Source organism: Indicator indicator, chromosome 1, assembly GCF_027791375.1.
Source record: "Indicator indicator isolate 239-I01 chromosome 1, UM_Iind_1.1, whole genome shotgun sequence".
NCBI classification, from domain to species: domain Eukaryota; kingdom Metazoa; phylum Chordata; class Aves; order Piciformes; family Indicatoridae; genus Indicator; species Indicator indicator.
In genome coordinates, this window is record NC_072010.1 from 15,269,383 (window position 1) to 15,291,635 (window position 22,253).

Genomic DNA, 22,253 nt, shown 5'->3' on the forward strand with positions numbered 1-22,253 from the left:
CTCAGATACCAGGAAGGCAGCTGGATTTTACATAATAGTGGGAAGGACTTTTCTTAAATGATATTTTAGTGATGTTTCTTCCACCGACTTGACCAACATATAGAAATAAACTTTCCAGCAGAGTACAGTATTCTATAAAAGAACATCATTATATTGAAATAACCAACCTGCCTAAAAAAATCTTAACTGGAACGAGGACAAATCTACTGCCACTTTCACTTTTTGCAAATCATAGTATTTGATGAGTTTCACACTTTCTCCTGTAGTGCTCATTAGGGAATCACAAACTTCTGCCTGAACCAACACAAATCTCAGCAGTAGTTTCTGGAAGTTTCTGAGTAAGTGAGCAGAAAAAAAAAATAAAAAGAAGACACTTCAACAGATATTTTAGACTAAGCTTCAAAAGGCCACAGTTTTTCTCAATGTATTGTAAATGGCGTCTAGACAACAAATTCACTTATAGAGGAAGGACCAAATTTGACTGGCAAAAGTTAGGTGAGATCATCTCAGTCTCAGGAGACTGCACACGAGTTAAACCAGCATATGCACTCAGGAAGTAGCATGATAAAAGACAGATCAGGCCAATGTTATAGCAAAGGAAATGACAGTCTGTCTTTGTAAAATGGAGACCACAAGATCTCAGCAAAGCAGTAAACTGGTTACTGGTAAACTTCTTTAAAAAAAAAAGCCTGCTTTTGTAAAGGCAACTATAAAGCTGTTTATATTCCTCATTTTACTTTTTGTGTACCAATTTGTATTATAGTTTCATCAGTTTAAAACACAGCATATTAACATTGATGAACTGATGGACATTCCTCAACATTATTTATGCCAGGTTACTTTTGCTACCTACCTGGCTCCTTTACTTTGGAAAACTGTGGGGCACTTCACAGAACATTTCAGTCTCATGAAGAGGTAACTCTAGCAGCTCAGACTTGTGTCTCTCATTTTATTTGAGTGCATGTTGATGATTATCCCCTGAACCTGGCCTCTTACCAGCTGAGTTAAAGCACTAGAAAACGGGAGTCTGAGTATTTACTAGAATCAGCCACTGAAAAGCAGCACTGGTAAAAGCGTCCAACAAGCGTGACAAAACACACCCTCTGCGTGCAAAGCCAGGATGACTCCAAAGCTACGAAAAGCCCTTTGCCAGTGTTACAGCATGCCTCAGAGAACATCATCAAGAAAGAGAAGGAAAGCACTTCCTTACAGTCTAGCCCTGTCTGGGGTACCGTGGCTCCCCCCAGTTTCTCTGTGACCCACTCATCCGTGCACCTACTACGGGAAGGTCCTGGGGACACTGGCAGGGTCTGAGGAACACCTGCGGTGGCTCACACTTCCTCCTCGTCTCTTGCTCAGACCTGCAGGCGCGACCGTAGATGGAGCGAGGAGGCGTAGGTCAGCCGGGCGCATCCGTGCATCCCTCGGTTGCATTCACACATCCCCCCTCCCCAAAAACGCACTTTGGTTTTGTTTTTTATAATTACTGTTTCCACCTCAGAATCACCCAGAATATTAAGCCTCCCACTGGCTGTTTCTGTAACAGGCCCACCCTAGAGAACCTATCCATGTGCACGTGCAATCTCAGCTCTTGTTTGAGAAGGTGGAAGGAGAAAACTCAGCAGACAGCCGAACGTCCCCGCACCCGGAAACTCCCCCGAAGGGGCGCTCGGCGGGGCAGCGAGGGCGCAGCCCGCACCCCAGCCCCGCTCACGGTCCCCAGCGACGCGGCAAGGCCTGCGTCTGCTCAGCGGAGATGCTGCAGCAGGCACCGGACGGACCGGCTGCCGCCTCCGTGCCGACGGAGAGGAGCAGCGCCGCCGCCCGCTGTTCCCAGCCTGTCCGTCCCCCCCGCGGACACTACTTACGGGAGCCGGGGATGAGGAGCAGGAGCAGCAGCAGCGCCGCTGCCTGCAACGCGCCAGATGCACCGGTAAGGAGCCGCATGGCCACTGAGAGAGCCGCGGGGTACTACGCTCCGAGCTGCCGCCTGAGCACGCCAGGCGCTGCCGGCCCGGGCTGGCGGGGCGGGGCGGAGCGGAGCGGGGCGGGGCGGAGCCGGGCCAGGGCTGCGTCCTACGCCTAGGGTAGCGGCCTTCCGTGGGTCACTGGTAACGAACGGTACGACCCTTCGCCCCAGCATAGACCCCACTCCTCCACAGACTCCGCTCAGCCGCCGCGGTTTTAGAGCAGGCTGGGCGGCAAAGTGTTGCGGTATCCGTAGGAGAAACTAGCAGGCGGAAAGAGGTCCATTCTTCACAACGCCCAGGAGGAGGGGAAACCCAAGTAGTATTCTGGTGGGTCCGCAGGCACCCGTGGACATCGAGCAGTAGAAATGCTGCCTGTGATCATCGCCAACAGTTGCTAACGTAAGCCTATTTTCTGATGTTCATTTTGATGGCTCCCACCAGAGTCTACACAGCGAGGATTTCTCCACCATGTTAATAACATCGATGTGAATAACATCTGGTTACCCGTGATCTCCGTTTGCAGCTTACTGTGTGCATCTTCGCACGATGATGCTGGAGGCTGTCACAGCTGTACCGTGCCCAGTCCGTTTACATGATGCTGGTCATCATACAGTCCCTGGTTGTGGTTTATGCCGTTGTCATGGTCCAACGGTGGGTAATTTGGCAGAAGTTAAACTCCCTTTGCGTTCCAGCTTGTCCTCAGATACCAGAGGGGCTGGAGATGGACCTTTAATGTGACTAACTTTACACTCTCGGGAACAGAATTAAGATTCAAACGGAGTCAAGTGCCAAAGCGGTTTATTTAACAGGCTGCTGATGTAAATACCGCAGTGGTCAAGTGAGAATGAGGCCAATAGGGGCGGCGAGCGGGGCCAGGCAGGATGGCATCTCTCTCTCCGCAGCAGGCGGGGCGGCTGGCAGGGCAACACCGCAGGCAGCACGGTGGTTCTCTACAGTCCCGGTCTCTAGCCACTGGCGTCTCGGCAAACGATTCTTCGCATGCGATCCCCTCGCAAAACGGCTTTCCCCCAGCAGCTGCTCCTCGCTGCAGGCAATGACACCCCCCGGCCCCACCTCCACCTCCCCCCCCCTGCAGCAGATCCCCAAGCAGATGACAACCAAGCAGTTCTTCAACAGTTCCTTCGTAGCAGTTCTTTCAGCCCGCCATACTGTGATGCCTTTTATAGTTTCACACTGTTGGTAAAAATAGCCCCCGCCCTGAATCGACAGTGTGCCTGATGCAGTCTCCAGGGCTCTGAACTGTGTCTCTGTCACCTCTGCCGCCAGGGAGTCCCCAGGGTCCTAAAGTCCCTCAGTCGACTCCAGGGGGCCAAGACCAAGCTCCCCATATCCCAAACGACTCTCCCAACAATGTTGAGCCACATATGTAATGATTTCAGACCCCTTACAGCTGTTAAGTCACCAGAGCTAATGCCCTGAAAGTATTCTGAAATTTCTCTATGTACTTAGAAAATTATGAAGCCAGTTATGAAGTTGATAGATAAAAGTGAAAGGTAAACAACTTCTAGGATAAATTCAATGTTAGAAATTTGTTTTTCAAAGAGAATTTATTAAAATGTTCTTAACAGTGAAAATAATTTGAAAATTACTTATCAAAGCAAGGAAAACTATGCACTGCCACAAATTCCTTCCCAACCAATTATAGGGAAGTACCTTTAACACAGATAATCACAGGATCATCAGCAAAGCTGCAGTACAGTATTTATCACGTGTTACTACATTTGTGCTCACTGCAGCACAAGGGTGTTTCCATGTCAAGTGATGCATCTGAACCAGAGAGGGAAAGTGACTGGTGTGGGAGCCACAGGCAGGCTGAGAAACTATTTAGGTACTGCATGAAACCTAGTTTCCATCCTTAGAGACAGAATTATCCTTTCGCATGCATTTGCTCTGTAAGTCTCAGCAATCGGGTGTTAACTAAACTGCTGAACATTTTTATTATTATTATTCTATCTTCATTAGGCCCCACAGGTGCATTCAGTGAAAACAGATTCATGCCTTATACTTTTGACATTTTCGTGTACCTTTGTTCTGCATTGCTTCCGTGTGCAGTTCTCATGACAAACGCACCTGAAGACCAATGTGTGTCTTTTTGTTGTAAGTTTTCTGAGATGATCCTCCAAAGGTTTTCTTTATGATGGCAGTAGGAGTAGTATCTGCAGCTAGCCTAATTCCAGTGAAACTTGGAAATACTAGTAATCCATATGTTACAAAGTATAAGAGCCTCCATTTGTTTACAGAGGCAAAGCTTATGGTCAGAAAGAATATTTTGTTATTAAACTAACACAATTCCAGTGAACATCAGGCATAGAACAGTCTGGAATCAATTTATTTTTGAACTGCCTAATTAACATTGCTCAACTTGTGTATCTGCAGGAAAAGAGGAGTCGAGATACATGGAACAAAGAGAAGCCATCAGCTTGTGGGAGGTAGTTGTGTAACTTCCATAGAAGTGATGAGTTAGCAGGAACTGAGGCATGTTGCAAAACAGTACAGATTCTTTACTGGGTAAAGGTGTTGGAATGAAGGTGGTGTATGAAATTCAACAAGGCCAAGTGCCAGGTCCTGCATTTGGATCACAACAACCCCATGGTAAGTTACAGATTTGGGGATGTGTGGTTGGAGAGCTGTGACTTGGAGAGTGACCTGGAGGTGTTGGTTGAATGAGTCAGCAGTGTGCCCGGTGGCCAAGAAAGCCCATAGCTTCTTGGCTTGTATTAGAAAGACTGTGGCCAGCAGGAACAGTTTGGTGATCATCCCCCTGTACTCAGCACTGGTGAGGCCACACCTTCAGTATTGTTTTCAGTTCTGGGCCCCTCACTACAAGAAGGACATTGAGCTTCTGGAGCGTGTCTAGAGAAGAGCAATGAGACTGGCAAAGAGCCTGGAGCACATGGCCTAAGAGGAGGAGTATCTGAGGGAGCTGGGGTTGTTCAGCCTACAGAAGAGGAAGCTGAGGGGAAACCTTATTGCTCTCTACAACTGCCTGAAGGGAGGTTGGAGCAAGGAGGGGGTCAGCCTCTTCTCCGTGATGACAAGCGACAGGAATAGAGGGGAAATAGTTAGAAGCTGTGCTAGGAGAGGTTCAGGATGGACATTAGGAAATACTTCTTCACTGAAAGCTTTATCAAACATTGGAATGGCCTGTCCAGGGCAGTGGTGGAGTCACCATCCCTGCAGGTGTTCAAGTGCTGTGTGGACTGATGCTTAGGGAACGTTGTTTAGTGTTGACCCTTCAGTGCTGGGTTGAAGGTTGGCCTGGATGATCTTTGAGGTCTCTTCCAACCAGATACGTTTTGTGATTCTGTGAAAATCTGGTGTTGGCTGTTTTGCTGTGATCTTGTTTCTTTTGGTGTTTGTTGTTCTGTGGGAGGCAAATTTCTGACAATCTATCTGGAGGTAGCTGGGAGTTGCTCATATGCTGGGAAAATTCAGTGCAAGTTACAGTCTCCTTTTGGTATGTGGTGTAATTATTGATTTCCTATATAGATTCCCATGTAAGAAACAGGATTAGTGAGGGGTTCCCCCACCCCCCACCCCTTTTTCCTAGTTATGTATCTGATACTCAGTTTCAGGGAGGAGCAAGAATGGGGCTACTCCACAGTACAGATCAGCTGTGTGTTGAAGGTGACCACAGGAGCTCACCAATAATGGTACAGTTACACAGGACCAGAGCAGGGTGGGCTGGTGATAATGGCAGGGTCCATTGGCGGTTTCTAACAAGTCAGAGTAATGAGACTGATCCAGCTGGTAGGGAACCACAGGAGATGGCTCAGAAACTAGGCTGTGTCAGAGGTCCAGTGTCAATCCAGGGTAAAAGATATATGGCTACTGCCTTGTCAGTTTGGAGTCCCTCAAGGAAAACAAGCCACTAATCAGGGCAGCTGGGGAAGGGCATAGTTATGATTCAGCCTCAGGCAGGGACTGAAAGCTTAGGCCAGAACAGAAGCAGAGCTCCTGGATGAGTGAGCAGAGGGCAAGTGGATAGAGGACTCAGGTGAGGTTGATCATGGCTTATTAGGAGCTAAGGCTTACTAGCACATTCATGGCCTTGATGTTCAGGCAGTTCGTTCAGAGGTACAGTCTGACCTCCTAGAGGAATGTCCTATGTCCTTGGTTGGTGAAACTTGTTCTTATGTTGGTGAGGGAAGTGTATAACTGCTAGGATATTCACACAAGTTTTACAAACGGGAGTCCCACAGCACAATCATCAAAATCTAAACTTCTCAGATCCATTTTGTCCATGAGCTATTAAAATGGCTTTGTAGAGATGGTGCAGGTGAAACCAAGCAGCAGCTCCAGAACAGGGTTCACTCACAAAGATAATAAAACCCAGATACACCCAACTGGAACAAGGAAAACTTTTTATTCACATCTGAAACCTGATCTTCATGAAAAACCTACAAAGGCAAAGCCAGGAACCAGAAGTACTAATTCCACTCTGTATGGAAAACTGGACTCAGTATTTGCTCAATAAAAGTTTTATGACTGCTGTAGTTTTCTGTATATCTCATCAACTATTAACTCATTGTTGTTCCATCAAAGTTTACTTCTATAGTCTGTCATCTCTCCTAGCTGACATATTTGATCAGCTGTCTTCCTCATTTAGGGTGTTTGAGGAATGTTCATTTAGGTTACACCCAGAACTGTCATTCCCAGCCTGTATTTAGCTTGATGCCTGCTATGTGCAAATCCAAATTGTAAACAAGTTTTTATTCAGTACCCCAAAATTTCTTGTTCCAAACATGACAGATGACACCTCACTTTACAAATAATATTATTTTTAGTCTCATTTTACTCTCAAGACATCAGAGGTAGGGCAGCACTACTAGCTAACAGCAAAGTATTTCTAATCAAGAAAAGACAGGAACATGTAGTATGTTTTGCTGAAGTACTGGCAAAGGTAGCTTTAATTCATGCTCCTTGGAAATGCAAAGTTGACACTTGAGCTCTGTAGAAGGAGAAATAAGAACCAAGGGTGACCAAACTGGCAATCTCCTTAGTTGGGAGTATTGGCATATCTGCATTTGTCTGAAATTCTTTAATGCATACTTTTTAAAAACTAAGGAATGAAGTTCTAAATTATATTGCCTCTGTCAGGAGTAGCCATATTTGTTAGGCAGCAGTGCCCACATGAAGCATCAGCACTCTCTGAATGAATGCTGACATTACCTTGGGCTCTGTACTGGCCCAGAAGTAAGCAACTGTAATGGGAATCAACCATAATTCAGTGATTTCAGTTAGAGAGATGTGTATACATTGTTGTTTGAAAAGCCTGTAACTCTATGATCTTTCTGTTCCTGGACAGCTTTAAAATTTCCAATCCATACCTTGGATTTATCACTGTGTTGTACTTGGTGTAAGTATGAACCTCCTGATAGCTTTTCTGTTCTGCAGACTCTATGATACTCCTATAAGTGAATTCCGTACTAAAACTGCATGGCATGGCATTGCATTTCTGTGGATGCTGTGCCTGGCACATAGGTTTGCATTCAGGTCCTGAGGCACGCAGGAATCTGGTAAACCATGGAGTCTACTATGGAGGGTGCCCAGGAGTCAGGAATGCAGGAACTACACCTGCTGAGTTACATAGTTTATTCACCACATTATGATTCTTTCTTACCTTTTCTGCTGCTTATTCTATTTATATAGAGAACAACTAGAAAATATTAAAGGAAGCTGGAGGTAAAAATGTTTCTGATAACCCCAATTACCAACAAAAGCACCATTCTTAAATACTTTTCTATTGTTAATTGTTTTAAGCAATGTCAGTTCATAATGCATTTCCTCCCAAGTATAAAAAAAAAAAAAAGACAACATTTGGAGCATTAAAGTAACATTAGAAAGTTTCTTAATGTGTTTTGCAATAAGTTTCCTTTTCATCTTTAACTGCTATGAGTTATTGTGATCATCATGAGAAAGAAAGGCTCTGCTAGTCATAAAGACTATGATTATAATAGAGTCATAGAATCATGTGGGCTGAAAAAGACCTTTAAGATCAAGTCCGACCATTAACCAAACGCTACCAAGTTTGCTGATAAATGATGTCCCTCAGCACCATGTCTTACCATATGTATCAGCCCCAAGTGGCAATGTACCACTTGGCCATGGCACTTCTTATCTAAGGCAATGACTATTTTGAGATACTATAGGATCAGTATTATTGGAGCTTTTGATCATAAATCTAGGTAGACTTGAAGGGGAAGGGGGATAATACCAGGCTTACCTGTGACAAGCTGAGGGATGACACACCATGGTTAGAAGGATGGGGTGCTGCTAATGGTCCTCAGTCTCTTGCTGTGAGGCATGCTGGGGACACTGCAGCACTCTTAAAGTCTTATGGAGGTGAGCCAGGGGCTCCTAAGGTAATAGGATCCAACAAGGAAACACCAGAGAAACACCTCAAAGAAATGAAGGAGTGGCTCTCTACGAAGATGACATGGCTGAGAGCCCAGCTGAAGTGCCTCTATACCAATGCATTAGGAGTTGGAAGGCACTGTGCTGCTACAAAGTTACGATCTGGTGACCATTACTGACTAGAGAGTGGCTATTGATGACTACAGGCTGTCCAGAAGAGACAGGTGAGGAAGGGATAGTGGAGGCTATCCACTATGGAAAATGGATAAAATGTGAAGAGCTGTTCCTGTGGAATAGCCACCAGCAGTTTGAAAGCCTATGGGTAAGAATTAGGGACTGAGGCAACAAGGGGAACCTTGTGGCTGTTGTCTACTACAGGCTGCCCAGTGAAAATGATCCTGTTATGACAGGTCAGAGGGTAATTATTTTAAAATAAAAGAGGGTATATTTAGAGTAGATATAAGGAAGAACTTTTTTTATGACAACAGTGATGAAACTAGATGGACCAGATGATCTTTCAGGGTCCCTTCCAGCCCCTAACATTCTGTGAAATACTCCAGAGAGGTCATGGATGCCACATCCCTGGAAACATTCAAAATGAGTTGGGATGGGGCTCTGAGCAACCTGATCTAGTCAAAGATGGCCATGCTTGCTTGCAGTGGGATTGGACAACATGACCTTTAAAGGCCCCTTACAATCCAAATCATCCTACAATTCTATGATTCGACAGTTACTCTTTCCATAGTGATAATGAAGATTCCCAATCCTCCACTCTACCCTGTCACTTCTCATCCCTACGAGATTCCAACAATTTCTGTCTCCGTTTTTTGACCATTAGTGGTGCATGAAAAAGGTTCTGGGGAGACTGCGGAGTTGCTGCTATCATTTAAAAAGAGAAAGATGGAAATGTTAGTGTTTTATCATGTCCTTATGATACCATGCACTGATAGATCCCAGCCTGAACTTAGTTGTGAATTATTTTCAGTTTACTCCATAAATGCTTAATACTGCAGATTTTGTAGAGAATGTGAGACTACACATGGAGTAAATCTAAGCAGACAAAGTTACCTCCTACCCAGCTGTGAGAAATGGACATTTTTAGGGTATTTTTTTCTCATTTCTGCTGGACCTCTGCATTAGGATGAGATTAACTGCTCCCAAAAGTACCAAATAGAGTAAGAATTCCACCATGACATTGTTCAGTAATTGAAAATAAAATATATTTAACATTAGAGACTCCAATTTATCTTCAGATTTTTTTGCACAAACAGCAGTTAATGTAATGGGGAAATGCTTTTGGCAATGTGCTGTATTCTGTAATCTATGCCTGAACACGCCTGTTGAATGCAAACTGTTTTTTTGGCATCATCTTGCTTTGCTCCTAAATATCTCTGGTTTGAGTGCAAAGCTCCATCTAGAGAGAGCCCAAAGTAATACATATATCCCATTCACTGGTAGGGACTTCAGGGCAGGATGGTGTCTCTAGATGGTGGAGCAGTGATTCTGAAAAGAACTTTGAAGTCTCGGTTGGGAACTAGTTGCACTCATAGTGTGGGACAGTAACTGAGATGTTTAATGCAATCCTTATGGAAACATATAAGGATGTCTGAGAAAAGAGCAGGAGGGGTTGGTGGAGGTTTTCTGGGTTTTTCACACTTTTATTTGACATTGTAAATGGCTGCTGGAATACATCAATTGTTTAGCACAACAGAAGGTAAGCTCTAAAGTGAAGGGAGAGAAGCCATCAACAGCATCATCAGCTCCTGAGAAAGACTTGGGATGCTGGCAACTCATAACATTCCCCTCAGACTGAATGAGAACTGTATGATGCAGCAGGGCTGGGAAGGGGTGAGCACAACAGCAGAGAAATGGGGTAAGTATTAGGAATTGTGCTGATCATTTTGGCTATATAATTATTATGACTTTTTCTGTATTAGTATTTTCTTTCTCCCCTTCCCCCTGTCCCCCCCTTTTTTCTTTTCCCTATAACAATTACATCTGAAATAATAGTACATTTTTCATTAAACTGCTAACAATTTGCTAACAAGTTAACAATTCCTTTGCAGACAAGTTGTTTCCTTCTGCCTACAGCAAAATTTGCAATGTTAGGAAAATTGGGTAGATTTAGCTTGATCTTTCTTGTAGTGTAAAGCAAGATAATGAATCACCGTTTGCCACCACACCCTTGTGTTTAACAGCTGTTAGGCTCCATAAATATGTTTTATTCTTCCAGACTCCCTTTGTAAATTCAGATCTTCACCGTCAGTGAATATTTTGCGTTTGTGAATTCCAAAACCAAGGTTTTAGCTATGTAAAAAAAAAAAGGTATATATTTCTTTGTTTAAAATTAAAATTTTCCACAAATTGGGAGTACTTTACTTCTTGTCTTACAATGAATATCTCACTACACTCAATACATCAGCTCTATCAGGTCCTGTCATGTGGTGAAGCTGGAGACCTCTAGCGTTTTCTGTTTTCCTCATGTGAATGAACCTCCATGTTTCCCTGTATCCCTGATCAGACTGCTGCTTTTTTCTGTGGTTCTTGTTTTATTGCCCATGAACTTTATTTTTAGGGTTGGCAGAAAACAGTAACGATTTCCACCCCCAAATAATTTTTCTCAGTCTTGTCCAACAAACAGTGATTATCTGTAGTTTCCTGCTGTAATAATCAAAATAGATAACATTTTCTCTAGTCCTTTGCTAACATTTTAACTCTTATAGATAAATCCAAAGGAATTCCATTGATGTCAGTGGAGCTAGTTCAGACTGACATTGCTGAAACTGAACACATAATTATGATATCATTAAGAAAGTGGGGTTTGTTGAAGAGAATATTTTATAAAACAGTGGGGGGAGGGAAGAGTGCATCTTTAGATGAAATTTCCAGTTAACACTGTCCAAGGAAAAGTCAAGAGGATGATACCGTGACAGGCCATGCTTCATAGTTTTCTAGCTTGTAAGTTGTTTCCTATCACTTACCTGTGAACTTTTCACCTGTGGTGGCATTGGTATACATTGCTAAGGCTGGAATTGTTGCTGATATCATTACATCTATTCCCAAGAGATCTTATTCCCCTGTTAATACCAGATATCGCTGGACCTCATCTAAAGTATGTGGCAATTAAACCTTATAATAGAGTTCAAAATTGAAATAACAGGAGCCTTTGAGCAAAGCCAAGTTCCTGCACAGAGCTGGGGAGAAAGCTCAGCTGCCTGATGGCAGGGTTTTCCCTGGATCTGAATGCATCACAGGTGACAGGGTGCTGACGACAGTACCCTAGTTTCTCTTAGGAAATGTAGTCAGCAAAGACAAATATAATTTTATTTTATATATATATATGAGAGGTCTCGAACACAAACCCTATGAGGAGAGGCTGAAGGAGCTGGGATTGTTTAGCCTGGAGAAGAGGAGGCTCAGGGGTGACCTCATTGCTGTCTACAACTACCTGAAGGGAGGTTGTAGCCAGGAGGGGGTTGGTCTCTTCTCCCAGGCAACCAGCTCCAGAACAAGAGGACACAGTCTCAAGCTTCACCAGGGAAAGTTTAGGCTTGAGGTGAGGAGAAAGTTCTGCATGGAGAGAGTTGTTAGCTGCTGGAATGTGCTGCCCAGGGAGGTGGTAGAGTCACCATCCCTGGAGGTGTTCAAGAGGGGATTGGATGTGGCACTTGGTGACATGGTTTAGTAGTCACGAGGTCTTGGGTGACTGGTTGGACTTGATGATCCTTGAGGTCTTTTCCAACCTTGTTGATTCTGTGATTCTGATCTATCTATCTATCTTTCTATCTATCTATATATATACACGTGCACACACACACACACATACATATATATATTTATATATTTTTATTATTTATCTGAGAACGAAAAAGGGCCCTGGATGAAACTATATATAATTGAGAAAGAAAATGGAGAAATAGTCAGAAAGCAGCAAGGTAGGCAGTTGTTTAATAGCCAGATGAAAATAGGGTTGGCAAAATAATCTTGTGGAAGGAGAGCACTTGGGCAGATTGCAAAGCTTGGAAAAGCATGTTGGATTTAAGGGTCTATCGTGCAGAAAAGGAAAATAAGTCAAATATAGAAATGGCTATATTGGATTAAAAAAAACTTACCAGTGTAGGTCAGTGTTTGGTCCCCTTTAAGGACCACCTAGACAAGAATAGAAAAGGACGCATACACAATAGTAATTCCCAGAAAAACATCCTAGCTTTTAGTAATTTGTAGGTCAGAAAGTCTGTGAGGAAGGGACTCATGAGGAATCATTTAACGGATTTTTTTTTGCCTCTATGAAATTGCCCAGACAATATTTGAACCATTTAAATTTTAAGATTTTAAGAGAGAGGGAATTTCTAAAGAACAATGAACCTTTTGGAAGTGAGGAGTTATTAATAATAGAACACCAGGAATGGATTCTCATGTGGTGAAATCAGATAAGCTCCACCGCATGCCGCTATTAACAGTGTGTGCAGAAATACCTCACTGCAAAGCAAAACAAAGGTCTGGGAACATGTACTGTTCACAATATGACCTCTGCTTTTTATTGCTTTGATCTCAGACTTGAAGATACAGAAAATGAAGAGGCTGTTCTATACACTTCAGAGCTGGGCTTTCTGCTACTTCATATTTTGGAGGATCATTTTCCTGTAGCTGAGGATTCAAAGTTGTATTTCTTACCTTGAGTTGTTTTGTCTAGTACTCTTTGTCCATCCTTGCAATGTCAAAACAGCCATCTAATTTCATTCCTGATGCCTTGTCTTTATATATATTTTTTATTTTTACTTTTTTTTCCCCCTCTTTTGTAAGCTGTTGGTTGGGGAAATGAATAAATTAAAAGATAAATGGAAGTGTCACTGTGCCCAGTATAACCTTCTCTCTGGCTTTCTTTGTATGATTAAATGTTTCCATTTGCAGAATTTCATAAGAAACTAATCCCCAAGTGTATCATGCCACACATTTCAGGGGTCTGTTGTTAAAGGTGATTCTCCCTCACTGGGTAGAACTGGTAGACTGAAAATAAAAGACTGAGGTGGTGTTTGAATGGGCGTTACTCCAGCATAGCCAAACAATGTTACAATCACCAAGGAGAATAGGAGACGATGTGGATGCAATATTAAAAAGCATCTAAAAATACCTAAAGAGAAGGAAGAATGTTATGTAAAGGGATGTTATGTTTCCTTTCAAAATAGTGAAGGAAAAAACAGTGACTTAGGTCCCTCCTGCTTGCCTCTAAACAGTGTGCATTTAAACTGTAGAAATTGTTAATGCATCGAGTGAAATGCTGCTGTTTCTGCTGTATTTGGCAAAGGCAGATGAGAAGAGAGGAGGACTCTCCCTGCAGTATTTCTGATGGCTCAAGAAATGACAAGCTACATTACTTTTTATTTTTTTAATGCCTTTGGGTATACAAACTGTTTCAAAGCCTTATAAAAGAATAAATATTTAAAATCTAGATAAGGAAAAAAAGCTAGAGCATAGCACTGGGCTTTTTTTCAGATTAATTAAATAAATAAGCTGTGATACAGTTTCAATTTATACCAATCAAATCCAACCTGTACATACATCTATATGGACAGATAAATATATATATAACAATTCTATTAAAAAAAAAAAGAATGATGCAGTTAAAATTATCCAAACATGCATTTTGTCTAAAACTTTTATTAGACATCAGATGAAGTAGAATCCATAGTATAGTGTGAATGAAACACAGTGCACACCTCTTGTACACAATTCTCTCACATGTACCTAGACTTTGCTTTCTCAGAATCATAGATTTATAGAATCATAGAATGCACCAGGTTTGAAGGGACCCTTGAAAGTCCAACCCCTCTGCAGTGAGTAGGGACATCTCCAACTAGATCAGGTTGCTCAGGGTCCCATCAAGTTTGAGCTTGAATGTCTCCAGGGATGGGACCTCCACCACATCTCTGGACAACCTGTTCCAGTATTTCAGCACCCTCATTGTGAGGCACTTCCTCCTTATGTCTAGCCTAAATCTCCTTCTTCCAGTTTAAAATCACTACAAGCCTTTTTAAACAGTCCCTCTCCAGCCTTCCTGTAGGTCCCCTTCAGGTGCTGAAATGCTGCTGTAAGATCTCCCTGGAGCCTTTGCTCTAGGCTGAACAACCCCAAGTCTCCCAGCCTGCCTTTGCAGGAGAAGTGCTTCACCTCTCTGATCATCTTCATGGCTCTCTTCTGGACCCTGTCCATCAGGTCTGTGTCTTTCCTGTGTTGAGGACTCCAGAGCTGGGGACAGTACTCCAGGTGAGGTCTCACCAGAGCAGAGCAGAGTGGCAGAATCATCTCCTTTGATCTGATGGCCATACTTCTTTTTAATGCAGCCCAGGATACAATTGGCCTGGGCTGCAAGTGTGCATTGCTGGTTCACATCCAGCTTCTCATCCACTATTATCCCCCAAGTCCTTTTCTGCAGGGCTCCTCTCAATCTCATCATCCCCCAGCCTGTATTGATATTGAGGATTGCTCCAACCCAGGTGCAAAACCTTGATCTTCACCTTATTAAACCTCATGAGGTTCTCCTGAGCCCACTTCTCTAGACTTGTCAGCACTGGTCAGCTTGGTATCATCAGAATATCACTCTGTGTTTGATGGAGTAGGCTCAGGATACCTGAATGACTGGGTAAGTCCCAGTAATAGCCTCTCTAGGGTATTAACAATGACTTTTGTTTTAAAACAGAAATAAAGCTTACACCTTACATGTGGATGGTCAAATGATCAATGAGAAATGTTAAACACATTTGGGAGTTCATTTGCTAATTGTTGTATTAGCTGGAGCACCAAAGGTGCATTTAAATATATTTTTATTTAAAATACCAGTAGGCCAAGCAAACAAAAAAATCAAAGCCCTACCAAACCAAAATACTACATAATTACCCATTTTTTTTTCTGTATGGAAGAGGAGGGAGCAGATGCAATTGTACTTAGATGTCTACAGATATATGCTAGAGAGAGCACCTGAAAACTTGTACGGAATGCATTAGAATGAAGAAGGAAGAGGCTGCAGCACCTTTGCTAAGTTTTTCCCTAATTGCCCCTATTTTCCCCTGATGATACAATAGTAGTAACTGCTGTGGGCTTGTGGACAGGTAAGGTGCATTTACAAGGTGTAAAGCCAGTGCAGTTTGCCAAACTGTACCACTAGATGGAGGCAAATATTGCAGAGTTTTCTGTCAGCATTATATCTCTCCAGGAGAAGGTCTACCAGGTTGACACAAGTTGGTCAAGCACCCATGTAGGACATGTAGCTCACCAGCTCGTTCTTCATAGTTTTTAATGCAGGCTGGCATCTGACCCTCTGTTGTGGGACTCCGTATTTTTCTCATACCTCAAGACACCTGTGGCCTCAGCATAATATCCACCTAGCACTAGCTACTTACTTTTTGAGCTTTATGTGGAAGAAGTGCTGGTAAATGATGGGAGTGTTTTCAACGTTCTGTGTTACCAAGGTAAGAAACCTTCCTGAAGGGGTAGCACTTGAAGGAAGCATACTTTACACCTATCCTCACATGTCAGCGCTCTGGATGTGTCAGTGATTTATTTCAACCATTCCATCATCTGGTGCTTCTTGCAGCAGATATTATTAGGTTGGAATGGGCCAAGTGGAATTCTTTATGGAATGCTGTATATCTGGTGGGTCTGGAGCTCTAATTATCTGTCCTCCCTGCTATTGCTCCCTATCCTTATGGAGGAGGTGGCTGTAGTGTTGCTCCCTTGCCATTGCAGAAAGGCACTGCAAAATTAATCATGGAGCAGTGGGGATGCCATGGGTGGTGAAGATCCTTTCTCTGATGCAGAGACACTTTACCTCGAAGGTAAAATGTCATCTAGGAAGGGAGTGATTAGAATAGGCCAGAAGGAAAGCAGGAAAAGGTAATCTCTCAGTGTGATAGAGAGGAATTGACCTTCAGTCTTTACGACTTGTTACACATCCCTTCCAGCTCTAGAGAGCAAGGAGGAACACACCCAGAGATCAGTTCGTACCCAGAAAATGACTGGGAATTAGGCCTACCAGAAAGTGTATTAGTGTTTAGATTGTATCCCAGGAAATACTTAAATCGGTAGCTGTGAGAGCAGGACATGAGCCTTCTGAGTATAGGTTGATTAAAATTTCCTCCCCTTCTTTCCACCCAGCCCTTGAATACAGAAAGTGCCACTGCTTTCTTGTGTCCTATGTTGCCCATGAGCAGACTTCCTTCTCTCAGGTGTCCTGTGCCAAATCTGGGATTGAACATAACTTTTTCCTAGCGTGTGGACTCAGAGCCCTTGCATCATCAGGCAGCAGTTCTTGGACTAGAAAAGGCTTTTGGATAAAGGCTGGGAAATGCTATCAAGTTTTTGAGAGGCTGAAACTTTGTGAAGTGATGAAGCCTTCTCTCCCTATCAGGTAGTATAAAATATTCCTGATGAAGAACCCATTGATCTCATGAGGGCTCAACCTATTAAATATACAAGAAAGCTCCAGTGTTTGTAGACCAGTGCCTGTATGCAAAGTAAGCTATTTTTATCACATCCCTCCTAGGCTCTCCAACGACTAAGCCCAGTGGGGGCTTTCAGGTTTCTCAGGTGATTTTCTCAGGAAGCCACAACCATTTTCTCCTGAGATTGAGAGACATGAATGCATTTTCTCATGCCATTTCAGCTCTTCAGGCTTCACAGGAAGACAGGTACCCTGCAGCAGACAGCAGTTCAGGTGCCTGGGGCAGGTGACTAGCTCCAGGAACCAAGAGGTCATCCTAGTCTTTCCAGGGTTATGCCTGTGCTTGTTTTTGTTTTCTGGCAACGTAGGGTTAGTCTTCCAAAGGAGGGAAGGAGAATTCCTGGTTTTTTGTTTGTTTGTTTTGTTGTGTGTTTTTAATTTCTAAATGCCTGAGGGGTGTTTGAGTATCAGATGGACAATGGGAATCCTGGTCCCCTAGTTCTCAAAGGTGATTCTCTGATAAGGCAGGGAGGATGCAAAGTTGAAAAGCTGTTCCCTTTGGGAAAGCATCCCAGCACACACTGAGGGAAACACTGTGGGGATCTTTTTCTCTGTGCATGAGGCATATGGGAAGCACACTGGGATTTTGAGGAGATAGCAATTTGTACTATGAAGGGCCAGAACATGCATGGGAACTGAAAGCAAGCCAGGAACAAGGTTTGTAACTCCAGCAGTTAAATGCATGCAAGCACTTTAGGTACCTATACCTCTGTTCAGAAAGATATTTGACTGCCTGTAACACATGTCACAGTTACTTAATCACCAATCAAAATTCCAGAACAAAAAAAAACAACTAAACATTAGACGATTATACGAATTTGGGGTATTTTTAATTATCGAGTGAAATTTTTAAATGCAAATAAATCAATGTAATAATTCAGGGAGAGAAAGTGCAGTCCAGGAGTTTACCACTTTAATTAGCTGGAGAATTAAAATTGTTTTGGAACACCAAAACAACCACATATGAATTCTTTGGTCTTCTTGCATTTTCTTCAAGAGTTTGATGACTTTTTCCCTGTGGAAAAGAAGCACAAAACATAGAGACTGCACTGGAAATCAACAATGCAAACAACTACATTTTATCCCTAGTGTTCCTCTAACATGCTCTGAAGAGGGTGATGCCTAAAGAAAAGCAAACCTGATAAAGTTTACCCCAGGATGTCAATTCTGCTTTTGCTTTACTCCTACAGTATTTCCTGCCTTCCCTGAACTGTCTCATTGACTTGGTTAAGTAGCACAGTATCTCCCAGTTCCCTGTCAGTGGTCCCACTCACTGAAACAGCTCATTGGCAGAACAAGGTCCACAGGATTTGTTTGGCAATATGCAGCTGTGCAGGAAGACAGTGCACCAGGCTTCCTGCACTGCTGCCCTGTCACCTCTTGGTTGCAGGAACATTGTGGATGGAGCATGTAGGAACGTATTTTTCCCAAGTTTATTCTACTTCTTCCTTTTTGGTAATACCATGAGGTCCTTGAAATTAAGGAGACTAGTGAAACCGATACCCCAGCAATCTTAACTTGCAAATCAAATCTCATCAAGAATTTACCATATAACTTCTGAATTCCTCGCTTATCGTCCTCTGGAAGTTTGAAGGTTGCTGGGTTCTGGTATGAGTAGATAGGGTACATGAGAGCCCCATGAACATTTGAATGAGCAAGTCCCAAAGAATGGCCAAATTCATGAGCAGCAACAAGGAACAAATTAACTTCTGCAGCACAAAAGCATAGAAAATTATGTTAAAGGTACAGCATTTCTTTTTAGTATGCAAAAAATCCACGTAGCAGAAGAATTTATATATTCCATTCCCTTGTAATGAAACCTCAGTTTTGAGCAGTTATTACTGAGCTTTCTTATGTAATTATATTATTTTAATAAAAACATTACTGATGCCTTGCATTCACATGTGGAGACCCTGAGTCTCCTTCCAACTCTGCTTTTAGTCAACCTTTTTCCTACAAGCAATTAATTTCACCTTTGCATAATTTATGTAGAAAACAGAGGCTCATAGTCCTTGTTTAGCCTGTGAAAGGTGTTTTAAGACATGGACAGAACAGGCATCATGTAGCTGCTAACGATAATGAAACACAACTACTTAGAAAGATAATTGAAAGGAACAGACATGTGGGTACTGAAATGGTACCAAAACACGAATTGTTATGTGTGGCCGTTTGAGTGTTCCTGGAGCAAAAAACCCAATGGAACAGAATATAGGGATTTAGGGATTATCCCCTCTTTGCCCTCCCCTTCCCGTGTGGAAAAGTTGGGCAGGACAAGACAAAGAATGGCCATGCACTGACTTGGAAAAGGTAATTTTATAAAAAATGAGAGGTATTTAAGGGAAAGAAAGGTTACAGAGATAAAAGAGAAGGGGACAGGCACAGGTATATACAGAACCAAATCACAGATGGCAATGGATTCTCTTTGGATGCAGGTCCCTCACACGAGGTAGCAGGCCTGGACCACGTGGAGCAGGCCCAGCCACTCGGCAGCAGGAGCAGAGTGGTGAAGGCAAAAAGAGCAAAGCAGGGAGTTGCTCTGCCTTATATGGAGTCCAGACAGGAAATAGGAGTGGAACAGATGTGATCTGGGGACCCCTCCCTCAGGGTCAGGTTTCCCACCCACCCAGGACCGATTTCCCTGCCCACCTTGGGTACACCTCCTGCCCACCTGAGGAGTCAGATTCCCAGCCCGCCCCCCAGCAAGCCTCAACCCACAACATTATGGAAAGCATTTTTGGTGTCTGTGTTCTTCTAACATGTGCAATATTTCCCTTTCCCCTGCATACAAAAATGAGTTTTACCTCGATTGGTCTCTGACCACCTTTCATCATCATCAAAATGAGCATCTCCACCAATCCCTTCTCCAGGTGCAAATGCATGAGCTAGTGTGCCACCTCTTCCATCAAAAGGATATCCATCACCATGCTCTGCATTTGAAAGGAAAAAAATGTCATCATGTGGCATCACCTGTAATGTTTAAATTCAGCAAAGTGGAGCATGTTGTGCTATTTTTTTTCATTACCAGTCCTTGAAAAAAAACACCTATAATAACACTAAGTTTGCAAAAACGAGGAATTAAACTTAGGAAACACTCTCCAAGTTTATGACTGAAGTTCAAATCTTATATTTGCAAACTCAGGCTGCTGCATGTTTCAGAAAGAGCTTAACATTGGTTGTGAGCTTTTGTCAGAAATGTGGTTCTAATCAGGGATTATTGTAATACAAATGCTTAATGCTTGACAATACTATAGAAGCACCTGGATTTTTTCAGTGTTGAAAAGTGGGCAAAATGAGTTGTAGATATTTTCACTTGGACTGCTTTTAGTGAAAGATAATAATTTGGGATAGATAACCATATTCCTGAAGAGCTCAAGAGAACAAGTCATCTAACTCTAAAGTAGGCATTTAGTTTCACTAACCCAAGTCAGTTTAGGTGCAGGCACAAGTAAGAAGTATGGCTAGACTAATACATAGTCTGGATCACAAGTGAGCTTCTGAAGTGACTCAACTGGTCATCCACATTTACCATGCTTTGACTTGCACCTTGGTGCAGACTTGCAGTGCACTAGTGAGAGTCCTTGTAGAAGAAAATCAACCAGAAGATACTCTCTATGGCCAAGCTTAATGCATCCCAGCTTCCAAAGACTCTTTAGTCCATGGAACCACATTAGATCTAGAATAAAATAAACCTGCCTGAATCTAGACTTTGGAGGCTGGATCTTCAGAACCTGCTGTTTTGCTCTACAGGTCTGTTCCTGTTAGTTAGCACTACATGACAAGACAGACAGACCCTTGAACATCCAAATGTAGGTGTCTCATTCTGGAGCAGAATTCTTCCTCCATTTCATGGTTTTCACTCTGAAAGAAGTTTCTAATGGTTTTACAGGAGCAAAACCGCATCATAGCACATACATTTGGTGACACGCTAAAGAGAAGGTAAAATTTATGCTGACTTCAAGATAATTCCAAACTCTTTGTTCTTTCTTAAAGCTGCGGCTATAAAAACACATGGCTTGAGACAAATATGGACCACTGCATTTTAAAAAATGACAGATATTCTCACCACGACGTGCAAATGCAATCTCAATGTCTGCATTACTAAAGAACACTCTTCGGAACTGCAGGGGAGTCACATTACTCCATACCATAAAAGCCCTTTTAATTGCATCATCCACTTTCTTCTCGGGTAGATCACGTGTGTACCTGACAATCCTGGCAGCAAAAGGAAATAGATTAATGTCATTCAGGGTGTGAAAGAAACCTGCATACTTAAAGACAAAGCAACCCCTTTTCCCATAGAACCTGGAACATCACTCACTTGTAAGTCAAATGTGTCTTTCTCCATCTTGGACTTTGAGGAAACGTTTTGTAATCTGCTACATCAGGGAGTCCACACCTGGGCAGCTTCAGTATTGCTTCTGTTTCTGCATTTAATTTTCCAGTTACAGTCAGATGGAAAAACCTCTGCATGTCTTTAATCCTCTCTTCTAAGTTTAGGTTTGGTGTTTTTGTGTGAATTGGAAAAAATTTATCAAGATATGTCTGGAAGAACAAAATGAAAATAAAAACTAATTCATGTATCTGTGATCTTTTGGTAACTGTATTTTACATTTGATTGAATTGTTTCATTGTCCTGCAGTCATGGCTAGTTTTAGATATATGTTTTCTTCCCATTTCAGTTTACTAAATACTGTTCTTTCTGTAGTATAGATTAGCATATACAAAAAGAATTGCAATAGCAGCAAAACACTATAAGTAAACACAAATTACTGAGCATTCAAATCCATAGCCTTCCAATATAGTCTGCATAATATATTTGAGGTGTTTTTAAAAATACATGCTCCCCTGTATTTGCCAGCTGGAATTTAGTCCTTTTTGTAAGGTAAACCTAGAATGTCCAAGTTAGTCAGCAAGTTTAAATTGTTTTATATCACCTCTGCAAAAATTGTTGTGGTAGTGTAAGATAATATAAACAGATATGAAAGTAATGTAGAAGTTGAATAAACAAAATCAAGTTATTCACAATCAGGTTATTCATATTGTCCCCCTGTTAGCATACCTTTATAGTCTCCAAGGCTGTGTTGTTCCATGATTCTGGTTTTAATTTTAGTGGAAAAGCAAGACTCTCAGGTAGGAGGATGGCAGCACAAAGTAGGAGGTATTGCATAGTGCTCAGCTTGCCAAGGAACTTTGCTACAGCTGGAAGGCTTAGACCTTCTGTCTTCCAAGCCCACAGCTGAAATGCTTATATAGATCCTGATAGCTCCAAGCAATGATTGTGACTCATTTTTTTTTTTTTTGGTGATATTAATGTAATGTCATCACTATTCTAAGAAGTAAATGAAAGCTTGTTAAACAAATCTTTCCTTTGACTTCCCTGTTGATGTCATGTCACAGCTAGCAGCCAG

At 42.5% G+C, this 22,253-nt stretch overlaps 1 protein-coding gene across 1 annotated transcript; it reads right to left on the reverse strand.

Moving 5' to 3' along the window:
• Positions 1–2,105: 2,105 nt before the first annotated feature.
• MMP7 (matrix metallopeptidase 7) lies at positions 2,106–22,012 on the reverse strand. The gene is made up of 9 exons (XM_054390199.1): positions 21,905–22,012; positions 21,164–21,387; positions 20,909–21,057; positions 19,647–19,772; positions 18,349–18,554; positions 12,461–12,497; positions 4,062–4,183; positions 2,797–3,060; positions 2,106–2,342 (listed from the first exon to the last, which is right to left on the reverse strand). Exons 1-9 carry the CDS (start codon positions 22,010–22,012, stop codon positions 2,106–2,108), a joined length of 1,473 nt encoding a protein of 490 aa, XP_054246174.1.
• Positions 22,013–22,253: the final 241 nt, after the last annotated feature.